General features: G+C 37.5%; 1 protein-coding gene across 6 annotated transcripts in view; it reads right to left on the reverse strand.

Moving 5' to 3' along the window:
• Positions 1-5,127: 5,127 nt before the first annotated feature.
• Positions 5,128-18,846, reverse strand: part of bcor (BCL6 corepressor) — a 279,875-nt gene continuing 266,156 nt past the window's right edge. For all 6 annotated transcript variants that reach the window (XM_059968251.1, XM_059968253.1, XM_059968249.1 and 3 more), the window contains 5 exons: positions 14,490-14,656; positions 12,615-12,760; positions 10,660-10,737; positions 8,395-8,542; positions 5,128-6,375 (listed from right to left, as the gene is read on the reverse strand). In XM_059968251.1, the coding sequence (XP_059824234.1) occupies positions 6,087-6,375; positions 8,395-8,542; positions 10,660-10,737; positions 12,615-12,760; positions 14,490-14,656 (828 nt within the window). In that variant the 3' untranslated portion in view covers positions 5,128-6,086. The remainder of the gene's footprint in view (positions 6,376-8,394; positions 8,543-10,659; positions 10,738-12,614; positions 12,761-14,489; positions 14,657-18,846) is intronic.

Raw genomic sequence — 18,846 nt, forward strand, 5'->3', positions numbered from 1 at the left:
GAATGTGTGGCTTAAGTACAGCCCCAATGCCATATTCAAATTTGCTGACAACACCACTGCTGTAGGCTGAATCAAAGGAGGTGAAGAATCAGCATATAGAAGGGAGATTGAAAATCTGGCAGAGTGATGTCATAACAGCAACCTCTTCCTCAAAGTCAACAAGACCAAGGAGCTGATTATTCACTTCAGGAGAAGGAAAGCAGAGGTCCATGAGCCAGTCTTCACTGAGGGACCAGAGGTAGAGACAGTTAGTAACTTTAAATTCCTGGATGTAAATATTTCAGAGGATCTGTTCTGGGCCCCGCACAGAAGTGTAATTATGAAGAAAGTATGGCAGTGCTTCTACTTCCCTTAGGAGTTTGCAAAGACTTGGCATGACGTCTCAAATTTGACAAACTTCTACAGATATGTAGTGGAGAGTACAATGACTGGCTTCATCACAGTCTGGTATGGAAACACCAATACCCTTGAATGGAAACTCTTACAAAACATAATGGATGCATACCAGTCCATCATGGTTAAAGCTCTCCCCACCATTGAGCACATGTACACTAAGTGTTGTTGCAGGCAAGCAGCATCCACCATCAGGGATCCCCACCACCCAGGACATACTCTCTCCTCACTGCTGCCATCAGGAAGAAGACTCACACCACCAAGTTTAACCAACAGGCTCTTAAACTATAGGGGACAGCTTCACTCATCTTCACTTAACTCATCATTGAGACATTCCCATAACCTATGGACTCACATTCAGGGACTCTTTATCTAATGTTCTTGATATTTATTGCTTATTTATCTTTATACTGTATTGTTTTTTCATTCCTTTTTTATTTGCACAGTTTGTTGTATTTTGCACACTGATTGAACACCTAAGCTGGTTGGTCTTTCATTGATTCTGTTATGATTATTATTCTATCATGGAGTATTGAGTATGCCCACAAGAAAATAGAACTCAAAGTTGTAGATGGTGACATATATGTGCATTGGTGATACATTTACTGCTGGCTGATTAATTTCAAAGTAATTATGGAGTATAAGACTGGTCCACAGAATGAGATTCTAAGTTGGAATACTGTCAACTTTGATGGTGAGTGTGGTTTGGTACAGGCTATTTACTGACAAAAAGTTATTTGGAGGCCTTCTGAAGTGAAATATTGATAATGTAGCATAATCTATATGTTCTATGTTCCTGTTAGGCTAACAAGTTTAGGGAACCTTGGTTATCAAGGAATATTGTATAACAGGTATAGTCAGTCAGGATCAAAGGGGGCATTTGAATCTAAGAAATGCAAGAGAACACTTGAGAGAAATCAAAAGGCTAAAAGAAGACATGAAGTTGCTCTGACAGAAAAGGGCTTCCATAGATATATTAAGAGCAAAAGGAAAGCAAGGGACAAAGTAAGTCATCTTGAAGATCAGTGTGGTTATCTATGCATGGACTGAAAGAAATGGGAAAGATGTTTAATTAATTTTTGCATCCATATTTACTCAGTATAATGACACAAAGTCTAAAAAACTGAGGCAAAAGAATAGAGGTAATGGATCATATCCAGATTACAGAAGAGGTGATGCTGGCTATCCTGAGGTGAATTAGGGTGTGTAAGTCCCCAGGGCCTGACAAGGTGTCGTCCTGGACCTAGAGGGAGGCTAATGCAGAAATTGCAGGTGGCCTGGCAGAGCTATTTAAAATGTCCTTAGCCAGAGGGCTGGAGGATACCAAATATTGTTCCCTTGTAAAGGAACACTAAGAATATGCCAGGAAATTGTAGACCAATAAATCTGACATCAGTAGTGAGCCAGTTATGGCAAGGTGCTTGTATATCTGTGGGACAGGATATATAACTATTTGGCTAGACGGGGCCTGATTAGGAAAAGTGAGAAAAGATATGTGCGTGGTGTGTGGTAGGTCATGTCTAACCAATCTTATAAGAGATTTTGAATGGCATTACCAAGTTAGTTTATGAAGAAACGACAATTGATTTTGTCTACATGAACTTTAGCAAGGCCTCCTCGCTGGGGGGCTGGTCCAGAAGTTTGAGCCACTTGATATTTAAATAGCCAATTGTATCCAATGTTGGCTTAGTGGGAGAACCCAGAGAGGTAGTAGATGGTTGTGTGATTTGAGGCCTGTAACTAATCCCTGTAATCCTGCAGGGATTGGTGCTAGATGCATTGTTATCATTAATGATTTTGATGATAATGAGGTAAATGGGATAAATCTATTTGCTGATGACATCAAGATTGGGGGAGTAATGGATAGCAATGTGACCTTAACTAGGAAATTGGGCTGAAAGATAGCAGATGAAATTAAATCTAAAAAAGTGTGAGATGTTGCACTCTGGGAGGAGAAAACAAAGTAAGACTTACACAATGAATGGCAGGGTTCTGTGCTGTGCCATGGAACAAAGGGACCTGGGAATACAGATCCATTAATGCTTGAAAGTGACATCACAGGTGGATAGAGTATTAAAGAGAACTTAGCACATTGACCATCATAAATCAGGGCACTGAAGTTACAGAACCTGGGCTTCTGTACCTCCCTCTGAAATTGAATCCTCAGCTTCCTAACTGGAAGACCACAGTCTGTGCAGATTGGTGATAGTATCTCCTCTTCACTGACGATCAACACTGGTGCACCTCAGGGGAGTGTGCTTAGCCCGCTGCTCTATTCTCTCTATACCCTTGACTGTGTGGCTAGGCATAGCTCAAATACCATCTGTAAATTTGCTGATGATACAACCATTGTTAGTAGAATCTCAGATGGAGACAAGAGGGCATTTGAGAGTGTGATATGCCAACTAGTGAAGCGGTATTGCAGCAACAACCTTGCACTCAACGTTAGTAAGACGAAGGAACACATACCAATCCTCTTAGAGAATCAGAAGAGGAGAGAGGGAATAGTTTCAAGTTCCTGGGTGTCAAGATCTCTGGGGAACCTATCCGGGTCCCAACTTATTGATGCGGTTCTGAAGAAGGCAAGACTGCAACTATACTTCACTAGGAGTTTGAAGAGTTTGGCATGTCAACAAATACACTCAAAAAACTCCTATGTATGTACTGCGGAGAGCATTCTGACAGGCTGCATCACTGTCTGGTATGGGGTGGGGGGGTTCTACTGTACAGGACCAAAAGAAGTTGTGGAAGGTTGTAATGTACTCAGCTCCATCTTGGGTACTAGCCTACAACATACTCAGGACATCTTTAAGGAGTGGTCTCAGAAAGGTAGCATCTATTATTAAGGACCTCCAGCACACATGCCCTTCTCACTGTTACCATCAGGTAGGTATAGAAGCCTGAAGGCACACACTCAGCAACTCAGGAGCAGCAGCTTCCCCTCTGTCATCCGATTCATAAATGGACCTGTGAACATTACCTCACTTTTTAAATATAGATTGTTTTTTTCCCCATGATTTTTAATCTATTCAATATAAGTATATTGTCATTATTTATTATTATTTTTCTCCTCTTCTATATTATGTATTGCATTGAACTGCAGCTGCTAAGTTAACAGATCTCACATGCCCGTGATAATAAACCTGATTCTGAGTACAGGGGTTGAGATGTTATGTTGAAGTTGTTCAAGGTGTTGATGAGGCTGTTATTATTTGCCGATCTGATCACCTACCTATAGGTAAGATTTCAATATACTTTAAAGAGTGTGGAGAAAACTTACAAGAATGTTGCTGTGACTTGGGGACCCAAATTATAGGTAAAGGTTGAATAGGCTAGGACTTTATTTCCTGGAGTGAGGGAGAATAAGGGGAGATCTTGTAGAGCTATACAAAATTAAGAGGTAGAGGTGAATGCATGCGGGCTTTTTCACTCAGGTTGGGTGAAGCCAGAACTGGAGGTCGTAAGTTTAGGATTTAAAGTTAAATATTTAAGGGGAACCTGGACAGAAACATCACTCAGAGGGTGGCACAAGTGTGGAACATACTGCCAGTATTAGTAGTAGATGCGGTTGAATTGTAACATTTAACAGAAATTTGGATAGGTACCCGGATGGGAGTGTTTTACTGTGGTGCAGGTAGATGGGACTAGGCAGATCAGCACGGAATAGATGGGCCTGTTTCTGTGCTATGACTAATTTGGATAGCAGTGCATCAAAAAAAGATGCCAATTACTAGGATCTATCTATTATTCATTTAATGTCTCAATTGAGGGAAACAAAAGTAGCTATTAGAGAATTTCAGATCGCTGGGAAAAGGTGGTACACAATGTTGTAATAATGGTGAAAGCTTTTTTCAGCTGTGTCAGGAGTCAGAATGCTCTTTAAGACCATGTAGAGCCACTGAAATTTTAATGCAGTCAAATGTTTCCAGGTTGTAGAGGAGCAATGATTATTTCACATATGCCTATCAGTGATGCCATGTTCCATCTACAAAATGACATTTATTGAATTATATTGTAAATATTAAAGCAGTCACAATTTGGATAAATAGGAAATATCAACATAGGTTAGCTCCAGAGGCTACTCTGCAACAGAAGATGAGCCAAAATTCTCTGCAGGCTCTTTGCTTTATCTTCAATAACTCAGTAGAGGAAGGGACACTTCCCTTTACACTATAGGTGATTGATGTTCTCTTATGAAAATCAAAACATCAGGAATTAGCCAAGGCCCATAAACCCAACATCTATCCTGTGCCAATGATCTCTATGATCATTGGGAAGTAAGGATCTATTAGGGATACTAAACTTGACCTTTTAAAAAGGGAACAATTTTTGTAACAAATCATAAAGCACTTAGACAGATTTTCTTGGTTGGTTGAAGAGTAATCTGGTTACCATTCTGTGGCTTTGCAGTAAGTCTTTAATGTGATATATCACAAGCCAGTTCAAAAGCTGAAGTGTCAGACAAATGAGCGTCTTAATACATTGAACCATGGAGTGTTTTCTATTCAAATAATATTGCACACAATCCTTAACAGGTATTCAGTGGTACTGGGATTATTTCAACAGGGTCAGGACATAGCAGAAAAAAGATAATTTACAGTAGACAGCCATTTTGCTTGACAATTTAGAAGCACGTGCCTCTGCTGAAATTCTGGTATCTTAATTAATCTTCCATGCTTGCTTTGTGATTGTGTGATCATAACCCGTACACAAGTAATAAGGCACATCATATCCTTTTATCAAACCATGTCTTTATTACCAGACACTTTTTTTTGGCTTTTGTTTTAAGGAAAAAAATTGTTTTAGTCACTGTGTAAAATATAAACCTAAATATACAGCAGTTTTACTTACAAAGTTAAACAAATGTTCTAAAATATTATACAGCTATCAGAAACATGTAGTTCCCCAACATCCACAGTGTATAACTCCACTCTTGACAAAACAGATTTTATTGTACAATCATCTAAAATTTTAAATTTCATAATTTTGTACAAAGTACACAAAAAATATTAAATTCATTTTTAAATAAAATTGTAAAAGTAAAACATGTTTACATATATGTATAAGGGACTGGATGATGTCTGAGGGTGGTTATCTAAAAGTAAATCCAAATCAAATTTTTTTGATGCAATGATACCATTTTCATTATCTTACAAGCTACTACCCAATTAAGTGTACCTGTCCACAGCAGGTAACTTTGTAAACAATAAAGTGAAGTGCCTCACCACAACCAAGCCTCCTAAACAGATTGTGTGACAGAGTCCGCAGATTCTGAAAGTGGACACCAAAATCAGTGCTTCTTTTCCAAACAAAAACAACAAATTAAAATAAAACAATCAAATGAATGTGTTTACATTTGCAATAGGTCAGGAAATTGTTCCTAACTTGGGCTACTTGCCAATAAGCAGAAAAATACATTTACAGAAAGATAAGAAACAGACAGTATACAAAAGAAATTTATAAACAAAGAGATACTTTTTCTGAAAAACTGTTTCCATCCAAAATGGAAATCTGGTTTTCAAATGTACAAGAACATAGACAACATTATGTCATTTAGTATTTAGAATATCATTTATCTTCCCCCCAGACACAACGATCCTTGAAGTAACATCATTTACATAATTTACACTTTTTTTTAATGTAGGCCATAATTGTAGGAACAGAAGTTAGTGTGTAACTTGTTCCTTCAACAGTCAATTGCATGTTTCGACCTCATTGTCAGCATACAGATATGTGACAGATGATCCCAACAAATCCTGAAGTTCACTTGTGAATTCCACCAGCTCCAGTGTTTCTTTATTATCAGTGTCTGGAATTTCAGATTGCTCTGGATAAGTAAAAACTTGACTTAAAGAAGCCTGTCTATAAAATTCCACCTCAGAAATGGTGGCATTTTCAATATGAGGGAATGAGGATTGAAAGGTGCGGGCTGACAACTTCAATCTCCGTAGCACATCAGTTAATAGCAGCCAGTTCCGAGGACTGTTGAGGGGGAACAAGAAAGCAGACATTACAAACTTCAAACTGGAGGTAGGTTATTGTAATGGATTTCAAAAGCAGTCTTGTAGTTTAGAAGGCTTTCACCTAAAGCAATATAAGCTTTAACATGATTCTATCTGTTGACAGACTACTCATTTACAACCCAAAGGTAACTTGTATTTAAAATGCTTGCATGTTTCTAATTCAGGATATAGTACTTGTATATACACCAATGTCTGAAAAGAATAAAGACAAATTTGCATTGCTTTAATTTTTTCATGAAGTCCTAAAGAATATAGTTCAGACTTTCTGAAGTATTTCCAAAGTAACATTTTAGTTCTTATATAATAAAACTATTACCAATCGGTGCACAGAAAATTCCTATGAACAGCAGTGTAATAACGACTTAATGAAATGTCTGTTTTAGTGTTATACTAGTCAGGGAAGGGGGATCTTTCTATTCTTCAAAATAGTGCTTAAAGTGCTTTACTTCCATCTCAGTGAGCAGACAATGCTTGAAATAAACCAAAAGTGCATTTCCAACAGTGCAGCCATCTCTCAACATGTTGGAATGAGATGAACCTGGATCCATCTCAGAGTCTGGAATGCTATCAGCTGAGTTAAGTACCAACACTTGTGGTGGAATTGATTGTGTTTGAAACATATGTACATTTCTAATGTCCTCTGTGAATTAGAGCAAGTTTCAAATGTTTGCAAATTGCCTGCTCTCTAATATTTAAATTGCATTTAATTTCTTTACATTAGTTTTAATGCATATTTTTATTATCAATAGTGATTTGCAGAGAGTTTGCTACTCCACAAGGACAACAATATTACTAAAGTATGAAGCAGAAATGGAACAAAGGACTTTATAGGAAGTGTGTTATATTTGCAAAAGTAAGCGTAGAAAAAGTTGGTTATTATCAGGTTCAAACAATTATATAGATTTTTTTAAAACTGCATTTACACTATGTTTGTAAGCAGATACCCGTTAGACACTTCCAGATTCCCTTGAACCCATTTGAAATTACGTCTGTGGTGGGAAAGCTGTTGGAAAAGATGTTTAGAGATAGAATCTATGGGCATTTAGAGAATCATGGTTTGATCATGGACAGATACACTAGTGAAATTTAAGAGACTACCAGACAGGTATATGGAGGAATTTAAGGTGGAGGGTTATATAGGAGGCAGGGTATAAGGGTCAGCACAACATTGTGGGCTGAAGGGCCTGTACTGTTTATGTTCTATAAATTATTTTGCCTAGGAATTGCAAATTTACTCAGTTATTTAAATGAAATATGATTTTTCCCCGTGAAAAACATTAGCTGTCATATTTGCTTCAGTAAACTTGAGTGCTTTTTATGAAGCTTTGCCAGGGAATTTGTTGAACAATCTTGTTCTCCAATCACAGAACTGGACTGGAACAGCTGCCAGGTAAGTAAGTCAGTAATTTACATACGGAGGCTCACCCCTCCACCCTGTTTTGCTTCCCAACTATCTGCTTAGCAGCCTGTGATCTTGCAAGTCCTATCTTTTGAAAACACCCACTTCTCCAAACCTCTTCATCTAGATTTGACACTATATTTTATTCCCAAATCATCTGCTCCTCCCATCCTGGCCACTGGCCATTCTGATCTTAGCCTCAGAACTACTGGGTGGTACATTCCAAGAAAGTGGAATGCAAAGCCTTAGGGGAAATCTAAGGATTTTTGTCTGTGGATGATTTTGGGTAGATGGAGAAGGTGAAGACAGCAAATGACAAGCAGGTGGTGATGCCCTGTTTAAGTGCCAATCAGCACGTTCATGAAGAGCAGCAATCATATTTCACTTTCATCTTAGATTCCAAGGGAATAAGTTTACCATTTCAATCCAGCCTTCAGGTTCAGCAAGTGAATGAAAAACTGAAGCTATGAGAAACAAAATTAGCTGTTTTTCCTCATCATTCCCTTCTTTATAACTTATTGAGTGCTCGCATTTATCAATAACCAATATGGTTTACTAAAACCAATGTTCAATACGTACCCCTGAGAGAGTGAGACTTGAATGTTGTAACAAGGTAAAAGAGGAGCATCAGAAAACTCAAATTCCAACACATCATCATTATAATCTTCCTCATCACCAGCACTTGGTGGATTAGCCAAGACATTGAATCCGGACTCTTCTACTGGTTCTGAAATTGCAAAAGTTTATGGTTACTTACAAAATAAGACCAGGTGTTTCTCATGCCTATCAAATTCAAAAACATTGTTTCAGCAGCGTCAGAACGGCCAGTTTAAATGCCTCTCCCTTCCCAGAAAAATGCAGTGCAGGGCTTTGAGTATAATTGCAATTTTTCACCTAGTTTAAGGAGAAAGGGCCAAATGGCTAAACCAACAACCACACAATCCTCCCAGGAAGGTGCACAAAAACTTCTAGGCATATACCTTATTAAATGACTTTCATTATTTGTGGAAAGTAATTCCTGTTCATCAAATCTCAGCTTTTAAGATATCAAGTGAGTGATAAACAAATAATTTCACTGAAATATCTCTGTGCTATTCACAGGCCACTGTCAAACATTATCAGTATCGTAAAATAGATTTAAGTTACTAGATTTCACAGATAAGGAACAATGTTTCTGGGGTTAAATCCCAAGAACTAGTTAGCATTCAGAGGTTTTATTAGTTCATGGTAGTCTGCCAAGTAAGATGGCAGAAAGTCATTTGAACAAGTCTGGTCTACAGCGATCAATGAGCGTCAAGTTCTGTTAGCTGAGGCTTTCTGGGTCTCCAATGACAATCAAGCAGCAACACTTTAATAATGGTGATAAGCAATCTTACGGTGACTGATGTCTCTATTTTTCAAACTCCTCTATGCATTGAAGACTGTGTTTGGTTTTGCTTGACAGTGCACTTTGATTCAAATACAACAATAGTGTTATCTATGAAGGAATGGCTTCAGTGCTCAAGCTACAGTATCTTCCAATGTACAATATTTCTCTACTATCTCATCTTACCTAGTATCTCCTGCATGGACATAGGAAACTGAGCTAGGGTTGGATTGGAGAGAGACTCAGAAAGCAGATAACTTGGGGGGGGGGGGGGGGGGGTAAGGATGATGCAAGTGTTTGGGAAGGGGCACCTGATGATACCAGCAGAGAAGTTTCAGGAAAGGAGCTGAACAGTATGGATGTACAATTAAAGGCAGCAATAATCTGGAGGACAATGTGTATCTGGACTCTTTCAGCAACCCATGTAGAATAAGACCTGTAAATAATGCCAACATCCAATTGTCCACTTCAGTTTCTTCACATGAGATAAGAAAAGAGTGCTTGGCTTCCTCTGTTTCTACACATCCGAAATGGCCTCTCAGAAGCTGGTGCTGGTGGTTTATTGTGTGCTTTTCATTGTATCATTGTACACATGACAACAATAAACCAACACTAACTTTACGCACATTCTCCTTTCTGTGCACAGCCCAACTTTGAAAAGAAGTCTGAAGAAATATTCGGAACTAACCCTTGTGAACGGATATAGCAGTGCTGTTTTTTCCCCCCCACCACACACTAATTATCCATTACCTTAAATAATTTCAGTTTTCTGAATGATACTTCTAGTGGACAATTGAGAACTAAAAAAGTTTAGAACCTTTTAAGATCTGAAATATTATTTCAGCTGGCAAAACAAATTCTCTAACTCTAAACACAACCTTCAGAATTTTAACTATCATTTTTTCTAGCCCAAAGGCCTCCATAATTATCAGTCATGTGATCATATGATTTTGACTGATTGTATGGGCTTACAAATGCCTCCAATTCTCTCTCTCAAATAACCCCTACTGATTTGTTTGCTTTTCTCTGGTCTTATTAACTTTCCATCACTGCTTTATGATTTTGAGGAGGCATCATCGTGTGGTACGGGAGCTGTATATAGGACCGCAAGACCTTACAGAGGAAAGTGAAAACCGCTGAGAGGTTTACCTGGTCTTCCTACCCCCCCCCCCATTTACCAGGAGCACTGTATATGAAGGGCTCGAGGTATTGTTGAGGTTCCTCCCTCCCCTAACACCATCTGTCTTCTCCTTTTGCTATTTCAGAGTTCTTGCATCTTCCACTCACACTCTGCCTGTCACTCAATCACTCCCCTTCTTCCATTTGCCTTTCTTAAGCCTTGTGTAGGAAAACAGCTAATCTTAGAGGGAATTCATTAAACTGCTAAATAAATTCATCATTGATACATTAGGTTTGTTATATGTTTAATGCTCACTTTTGTTTTTCTGCTGAAATTGCGGTACCCCTCTATCACTTACCACACACGGAGCTGCCATAGAAATCCCAGTACAAACCAGGGTCATCATTGCTTCGACCTTGCAAGTCAGCAAAATACTCTGGGGGTGAAGTAAAAGCACACACATTGGTCAAAGCACTGAAGGCCTAACTATTACACGATGTTGTGACATGCAACATATAAAATTGTTAACAAAGAACAACAGCAAAATGTGTATCCCAACTCTGTAGTCTGAGATTATAAATGACCCATTTAACGATGATGCTTGCCAAAACAGTTAATACAAAAATAACACTGTTCTTGACCAGATATGTAAGTCAAGTACATGTGAAATTCTTACGTCTGGAGAATATTCCAGATCCTCTTCATCCAACACTATTACTTCCCAATGATTTTAAATCTGGCTTTTCATCTTTCCCAGGAGATTACGGCTCTGGTGAGGGGTTAGGGGATGTAATGCATGACCCATCATGATGTTAGGTGGCAGGCTGCACCAAACAGACAATGCCTGTCTGATATTTTGTGCGTGTTCACATGTAAAATATAATTACATAGCTATACAAAACACAGTATATCATTTTTTAATGACATTTCAAGGCTGCATGTTTATTTGCTCAGCTCTCAGCAGCCAATGCCACAAATTGCTGTTTGTGGAGCAAGGAAGGAGTATTGGGAACAATGAAAAAATGAAGAATTATTGAGTGTTAGCAGCTAGCCCAGAGGTGTGTTTTTAAAAAAGGTACTAAAAATGTATTTTGTTTTAGATGAATACCCAGAGGAAAGTCCATTTAAAGCAACACCTTATGCAAGGCCATTATGAGCTGAGTCCCTACTAATCATATGCTTCATTTTATTTAGATAATGAAATTGTTTTGTACTTAAACAATTAAATGAACATAACCTTTTAAAATCAACTATGAAGAGTTTTAAGCAAAGTATGTATTTATGGCTGTACATTTAGTAGATCTAACTGATAACTGATTAACTATATTGAATCAGTTTCTCAATGTTATCAGACTGGATTCACTCATTTTCTAGGATTTCCTGCAATTACAACTTTTGAGGAGGCTGATGTTCAAAACAAGGATATCAGGTATTTTATTATTTTTGTGCTGCCACCCCCTTTACATATCTAGGCAAATGTGCCTGGATACTTTAAAAACTTTTCAATGCAAATCATGAATCTTTGAATAATAGAAGATAGTTGTGTCAGTATCTATTAAAATAACAGCTAACTTAAGCTGGGTCATTTCTAACATTAACTGGGCAAAATCCCCCAATTCTTTTGCAGATTGTATATGCAGGCAATGGAAAGATATGGATCATTTATAGGTATAAGAGATTTAGTTTAATTCAGCATTATGTTCAGTGCAAATGTGAGCTGAAACTCCTGTTCCTGTGCTGCAATGTTCTTTGTACATGTTTAGAGATGCATCTATAGGAAGTAACTTTTTTTCAGTCTGATTCAGCTTTTTTTCAATATTTCTGGCACATAGGCCAGAGATTGGTAATGCTGTTCCTAGACAGAAAGGAAATCAAGTTGTATTGGTCTAAGTAACTATGATTGATTTCATCCAGATCGTTTGAATATAACCATTTTCCACCTACTGCATTTTACTATAGCAATCACCCTAGGTAATTTCTATAAAAAGTGAGGTCTCAAACATAGCAATTAAGTAAATGACCAGCTTAAGTTCGCCTTGGTTGAGTAATTTACACCCCCCCCCCCCCCCCCCTAACATCAGGCCCTACTTTGTGAACAAGATTGCTGGAAAAACTTACTTCAGGTTAATGTAGGTCCAAAGCCCTTCATCAGAACCGAACTTGTCTGATGAAATGCCTTGGTCCTGAAACATTAACTGCTACTTTCCACAGGCGCTACCTGACAATATTGATTTTTTTTTTCTAACATTTTCTGTCAGTATTTTTATCATCTCTCAAAATAATTGTTCTGTGTGAATTAGAACATGAGCATACCAGACAGAAACATCTCCATTACTTCACTATGTGCCATTTTCAGAATAGTTCGACCAGAGTATGTGGCCAGTGTTGGATCTGCGCTGTATGAAAGCAATAGCCGAACCACTTCCAAGTGATCGTTTTCTACTGCATCATGGATCGGCCTACAGTAAAAGCAAAATTAGAATTTAATTTGGTTGTAAGCAAATGTAATTGCAGATATAACGTTCTATCTTTTACTTCTGCTGTAACTTATGATGGGTTAATGCACAACTTCTCCAGGTAACCAAATATATAGATAGTAAACAGTGGAAAGCAGTCAATCATGATCACATTAAAACACTAACCAATATGTCCATAATTATGTACATTGAAACAGAAAGCAATAAACACCAGCTCAGCATAAAGCTTAAATGAGTAATTTTATTTCCTTTGAGATGCATTGAAGTTACAGGATTGGTGTCTGTTGGGATATCTTGATGGTCCTTACACGTGTAAATACAGGTTAAAGAAACAGGCCTATTGCTGTTCAACAGAAAGACAGAAGCACTTGATATAGAAGGGTCAACTGAACACAACTACCAATGGCAAATACAGTGCCATATCACTATGCCAACTGAGATCATGTTGTAAAGATCTAATCTGAATGATTACATAAATGCACTCAGTGTATGTGGTCTTTTGCTGCTGTAGCCCATCTACTTCGAGGTTCAATGTGTTGTGCATTCAGAGATGCTCTTCTGCACAACACTGTTGTAACATGTGGTTATTTGAGTTACTGCTGCCTTAATGTCAGCTTGAACCAGTCTGACCATTCTCCTCTGATCTATCTCATTAACGAGGTGTTTCTGCCCACAGGACTGCCATTAACTGGATGTTTCTTGCTTTTTGCATCATTCTTTGTAAAATCTAGAGCCTGTTGTGCATGAAAATCCCAGGAGATTAGCAGTTTCTGAGGCCTCTCTGCCTGGCATCAACAGTCACTGAGATCACATTTCTTCCCCAATCTGATATTGATCTGAACAACAACTGAATCTCTTGATCATGTCTGCATGTTTTTATGCATTAAGTTGCTGCCACAGGATTGGCTGATCAGGTATTTACATTAATATGCAAGTGTACCTAATAGCCCCTCACATGAACTCCAGACAAAGCATTTTGCAATTAATTAAATACTTTAAAATTTAGACTCTTCTATTGCAGGGAAAACAAGAAAATTTGCACTCAGAAAAACCAGAACGAACATCAATGACTATGTCCAGACAATCTATTTTATTTTGGTAATGTTAATTGCAGTAAATATTGAACAAGACTCTTCAAAATCAAGTCTGAACATAATCTTCAAAATGGTGCTTGGAATCTTTTAAATTCAGTTGAGGAAATAGACAGATTCGGTTTAATATTATGTCAAAAAGATTATATTGATTAACAATGCAATGTTCGCACAACATTACACTAGAAAATTGGCCTAAATCACAAGATCACAACTTGTACCTGTAACTACCTCACTCTGTCACAAGACCACAACAGTTATAAATGGTGTGGAAATTTGGTGCTACAGAAAGAAAGTCTTTATTATTGTAATTCTACTTCGCTAAGCTAAACAAAAATCACCATATAAATTTTGGAGAGCAAAAACTACATTTAAAAAATTCAATTGTTTTTAAATCTTAGTCACAATGCTTCTTAAGAGACTTTTTTAAGAGTATAGCCCATGAAAAGTTTCTGCAAACTTATCTCCACACTGAAAACTACAAATGTTAGCTGCTTTGATAAACTTAAACGAGCATCAAAACTTTCAAATATGAATGTAGCACATCAGTACTCCAGGTTGAATGGCCATCACCCACTCTTTTAATGACAGTAATTTGGTATAATTTTAAAAATACGTACCTTGTTCCATCCTGGGCACTGCAGTTAACATCAGCTCCATGTTCCAGAAGGTGACATGCAATGCTGAGCCATCCTCTAGCACAGGCTTCATGTAGAGCACAATAACCTGCATTATCATGATGGTTTACATCACAAACCTTGTTTTCTAAACAGTACAACACCACCTCCTAGGAAAGTAGAAAAAAGTGAATTTATTTGTCTCATATTATGAAAGAAATGTCAGACTTTCAAAAGAATGTGTCAAGAAAATGTTATAAATTTGTGTTTTTATACATGATCTTACATCAGTGACGAGAAAACTATTGGAGAAGGTTCTTACAGTCAGGATTTATGAGCTTTTAGAGAAGCAGAGTCTGATTAGAGTAGTAGGCATGATGTTGTGAAGGGCAGGTCATACCTCGAGCCTGATTGACCTTTTCAAGGAAATAACAAAACAAATTGATGAAGGTTGAGTGGTGGATGTGATGTATATGGATTTTAGTAAAACATTCAACAAGGTTCCTCGTGGTAGGTGCATTCAGCAAGTCTGGAGGGATGGGACTCAGGGAAACTTGGCTGCGTGGAGTAAGATAAGGCAGAGGATGGTTGCAGATGGAGCATATTCTGACTCCAGGTTGATGACAAGTGATGTTCCATTGGGTTCTGTTCTGGAACCCCTGCTCTTTGTAATTTTTAATAAATTAATTAGACAAGGAAGCAGAAGGGTAGGTTAGTAAGTAATGTTGGTGGTGTACTGGATAATGTATTAGTTTGTCGAAGGTTACAATGGAATACTGATGGGATGCAAAGCAGAGCTGAGCCGAGAAGTGGCAGATCAACCTGGAGAAAGGGCAGTGATAAATTTTGGAAGGTTGAACTTGAAAGAGGTTTACAAGGTTAATGGCAATATTCTTAGCAGTGTGGAAGAACAGAGGGATATTGGAGTCCATGTCCATAGATCCCTCAAGGCTGCCACATAAGTTGATAGGTTGGTTAAAAAAGCGTATAGTGTGTTGGCCTTCATTAGTCAGGGATTGAGTTCAGGAACCACAAGGTAATGGTGCAGTTCTATGAATGCTAGTTAGACCACATATGATAAGAGTGGACCAGCCAGCACCTTTTTGCCTAATGCAAGAGAGCATATTTTTAAGGTGATTGGAGGAAAATATACTGTACACATTTTAGAGCTGTTTCCTCTAACTTGCATCTCCTCTTATTGGTGTCATAGAACATTACGATACAGAAACAGGCTCTTTGACCCATCTAGTCCATGCCGAACTATTAACCTATATCCGGACCATAGTCCTCTATGCCACTCCCATCCATATATCTATTCAAATTTCTCTTAAATGTTGAAATCTAATTCACATCCACAACTTTCTTCAAGCATCTCATTCCACATACCCACCACCCTCTAAGTGATGAAATTCTCCCTCATGTTCCCCTTAAACATTTCACCTTCATCCTTAACCCAATGATCTCTAGTTCTAGTCTCAACCAACCTCACTGGAAAAAGCCTCTTTGCACTTACCCTATCTATAATCCTTCATCATTTTATATACCTATTAAATCTCACCTCATTCTCCTACACTACAGGGAATAAAGTCGTAACCTATTCAACCTTTTCCTATAACTCAGCTCCTCAAGTCTTTGTAAATTTTCCCTGCGTTCTTTTAATCTTATTGACATCTTTCTATAGGTAGGTGACCAAACTGCACACAATACTCCAAAAATTAAGCCTCATCAACATCTTATACAACCTCAACATAACATCCCAACTTTGATTTATGAAGGACAATGTGCCAAAAGCTTTCTTTCAGATCCTGTTTACCTGAGACGCCACTTTCAAGGAGTTACAGATCTGTATTCTCAAATCCCTTCGTTCTACCACACTCCACAGTGCTCTACCACTCACCGTGTAAGTCCTACCCTGGTTTGTCCTCCCAAAGTGCAACAGATCACACTTGTCTGCATTAAATTCCACCTGTCATCTAGCTGTGAATTTGGAGACCATGCCCTCTACACTTAATTCAAATCATTAGCTTATTATTAAAAAAAGTGGTCTAAAATTATTCCTTGGAGAAACCTATTGTATATTTCCCTCCAATCTAAAAAGTAATGCTTTACTATTACTCTGATTTCTCTTATTCAGCCCCTTTTATTCCATGGTCGTCACTCTTGGTGACCAGACTATAATAAGATTCTTTTTCCAAGTGCCTTTTGGAAGCTCATATATACCACCTAATTGTAACTCCTTCAACACAAATTGGTTGAAAATATGGGCAAATGCAAAAGCTAATATCAACAGTATCTTGTATTGTGGATTTGACAACTTAATATAGTTTACATAAGTCAACATTCTATGGACTGAGTTATAATTGAATAAAGAATTAATGGCAAGGGAGGAAGAATAAATGTGTCTTTTTCAGATTGGCAGTCTTCTGTTAGTGGGATCCCTCAGAGATCAAGCCTGGATTCTACCATAAATTATATTATTCAATTTATTCAGTTATATAATAAACATAATGGTATTGTGACACCCTATTATCGAAAAAGACTTGCTGGATCTAACAGATCATAATACTGAAACAGTCCACGTACCAAATAGGGCAGGATACTGGAACATTATTGATTCTGATGTCATCTGTACTATAATTGGAAATGTGGTTTTGACATTTTCCATATCGAAGTCATGGTACACAAGATCTTAGTAATGCATAATGAAACCACTGGCATTCTTTGTACCAGCTAAAAATACTCTAAAATATAAACCTTAAAACCATAATGAGTGTTACCACCAACATTTCTATTTGAAACACCTAACCGGTACACAAAAGGTTTTCCCCATCTTAATTATAAACTAGTACCATTTCCACTGACACGAGGAAATCTGCAGATGCTGGAAATTCAAGCAACACACACAAAATGCTGATGGAACGCAGCAGACCAGGCAGCATCTATAGGAAGAAGTACAGTTGATGGTTTGGGCCGAGATCCTTCGTCAGGACTAACTGAAAGAAGAGATAGTACTTCTTCCTATGGATGTTGCCTGGCCCGCTGCATTCCACCAGCATTTTGTGTCTGTTGCTACCATTTCCACTGAGATAGTTATTGTGGGTAGACGAATCAAATAATGCTTCTGTTCCTTTATGGGCATGATTATTTAAATACCAGGTTTTTCAATCTATGACAAGATAAGCACATTGGAAACTATAAATGTACAGATTATAATAGTGTTGATTGAATATTTTTATAGTGAATTCCAATAGAATAAAATTGACATCCTATTTATTATAAATTAACTAATTGAGGGATTAATATAATGTTAACATGGTTGAAATACTTGGGAAATTATTTACATCAAAATCATAAAACAAAATATACTTCATGGTTCAACAACTGAATATTTTAAATATTTCTCAGAGGGTTTTAGAGATTTCAGATGCACATATAGCATGTTATTTAGAATATGAGGTGTAAGACACTTGTCTAAGTCAACTAAATAACCAAATTTATAAATTATTACATAGGTAGAGGGACAGAAAACAAGGATGTTGGAATAAAAAAGTCTTTTCAGATCTTTCAGCTACTTTAATTTACTTAATGATAAGAAAGGACAGTGCAAAACATCTTAAAAAAAGAATGAAAACGCGAAGTACAATATGCGGAAAAGAAAAACAAAAATTGCTGGAACACTCTGCAACATCTGTGGAAAGTGAACGGAGTTAACATTTCAAGTTGAAGACTCAACACCGGATTGACAAATGAGACAGATGGAAATCTAATCAATGAGAGGAGCAGAGCTCGTTCATGATTGAATTTCATGGAACAGAAATCAACAATGAAAATCAAAAGAATGCAGTTGATGAACATCAGAGATAAAGGCAGAAAATGTTGGAAACATTAAGAATATTGATGTTCATGTGAGAAAATAACAACAGTTAAGCAACTAGGCTAGAGGTAGGCAAATGGGAGTACAATATGAGAGGAAATTAAGTTATTTACTTTAAAAGCAAGATATATTTTGGCTTTGGAAAAAAAAACAGGTTGAAATAGAAAAATAGGGAAGCATGCAGAGTGTTTATAGTGGTCGCTAACACCTCACTTGGTGCAGTTTTGTTTCTGTACCCAAGATTGGATATGCAAGCCTTGGAGTTAATACAGCTAAGTTGCCTACTGATAGCAGAGTTGACAGAGATACAGAAATAGGCAAGGGAAATGGATCTGAGATAGAAATTTAACCATAGATCTCTTTAAATGGCAGAGTAGGTTCAAGGTAATATTCATCTTAACACTGTGTATACTCCATGGAAAAATGTATACTAATAATGTGTCATTAGTGTATGTGTTAAAATCAATGTGGCTATTACAAATAGGA

The sequence above is a fragment of the Hypanus sabinus genome, chromosome 4 (assembly GCF_030144855.1).
Source record: "Hypanus sabinus isolate sHypSab1 chromosome 4, sHypSab1.hap1, whole genome shotgun sequence".
Taxonomy (NCBI): Eukaryota; Metazoa; Chordata; class Chondrichthyes; order Myliobatiformes; family Dasyatidae; genus Hypanus; species Hypanus sabinus.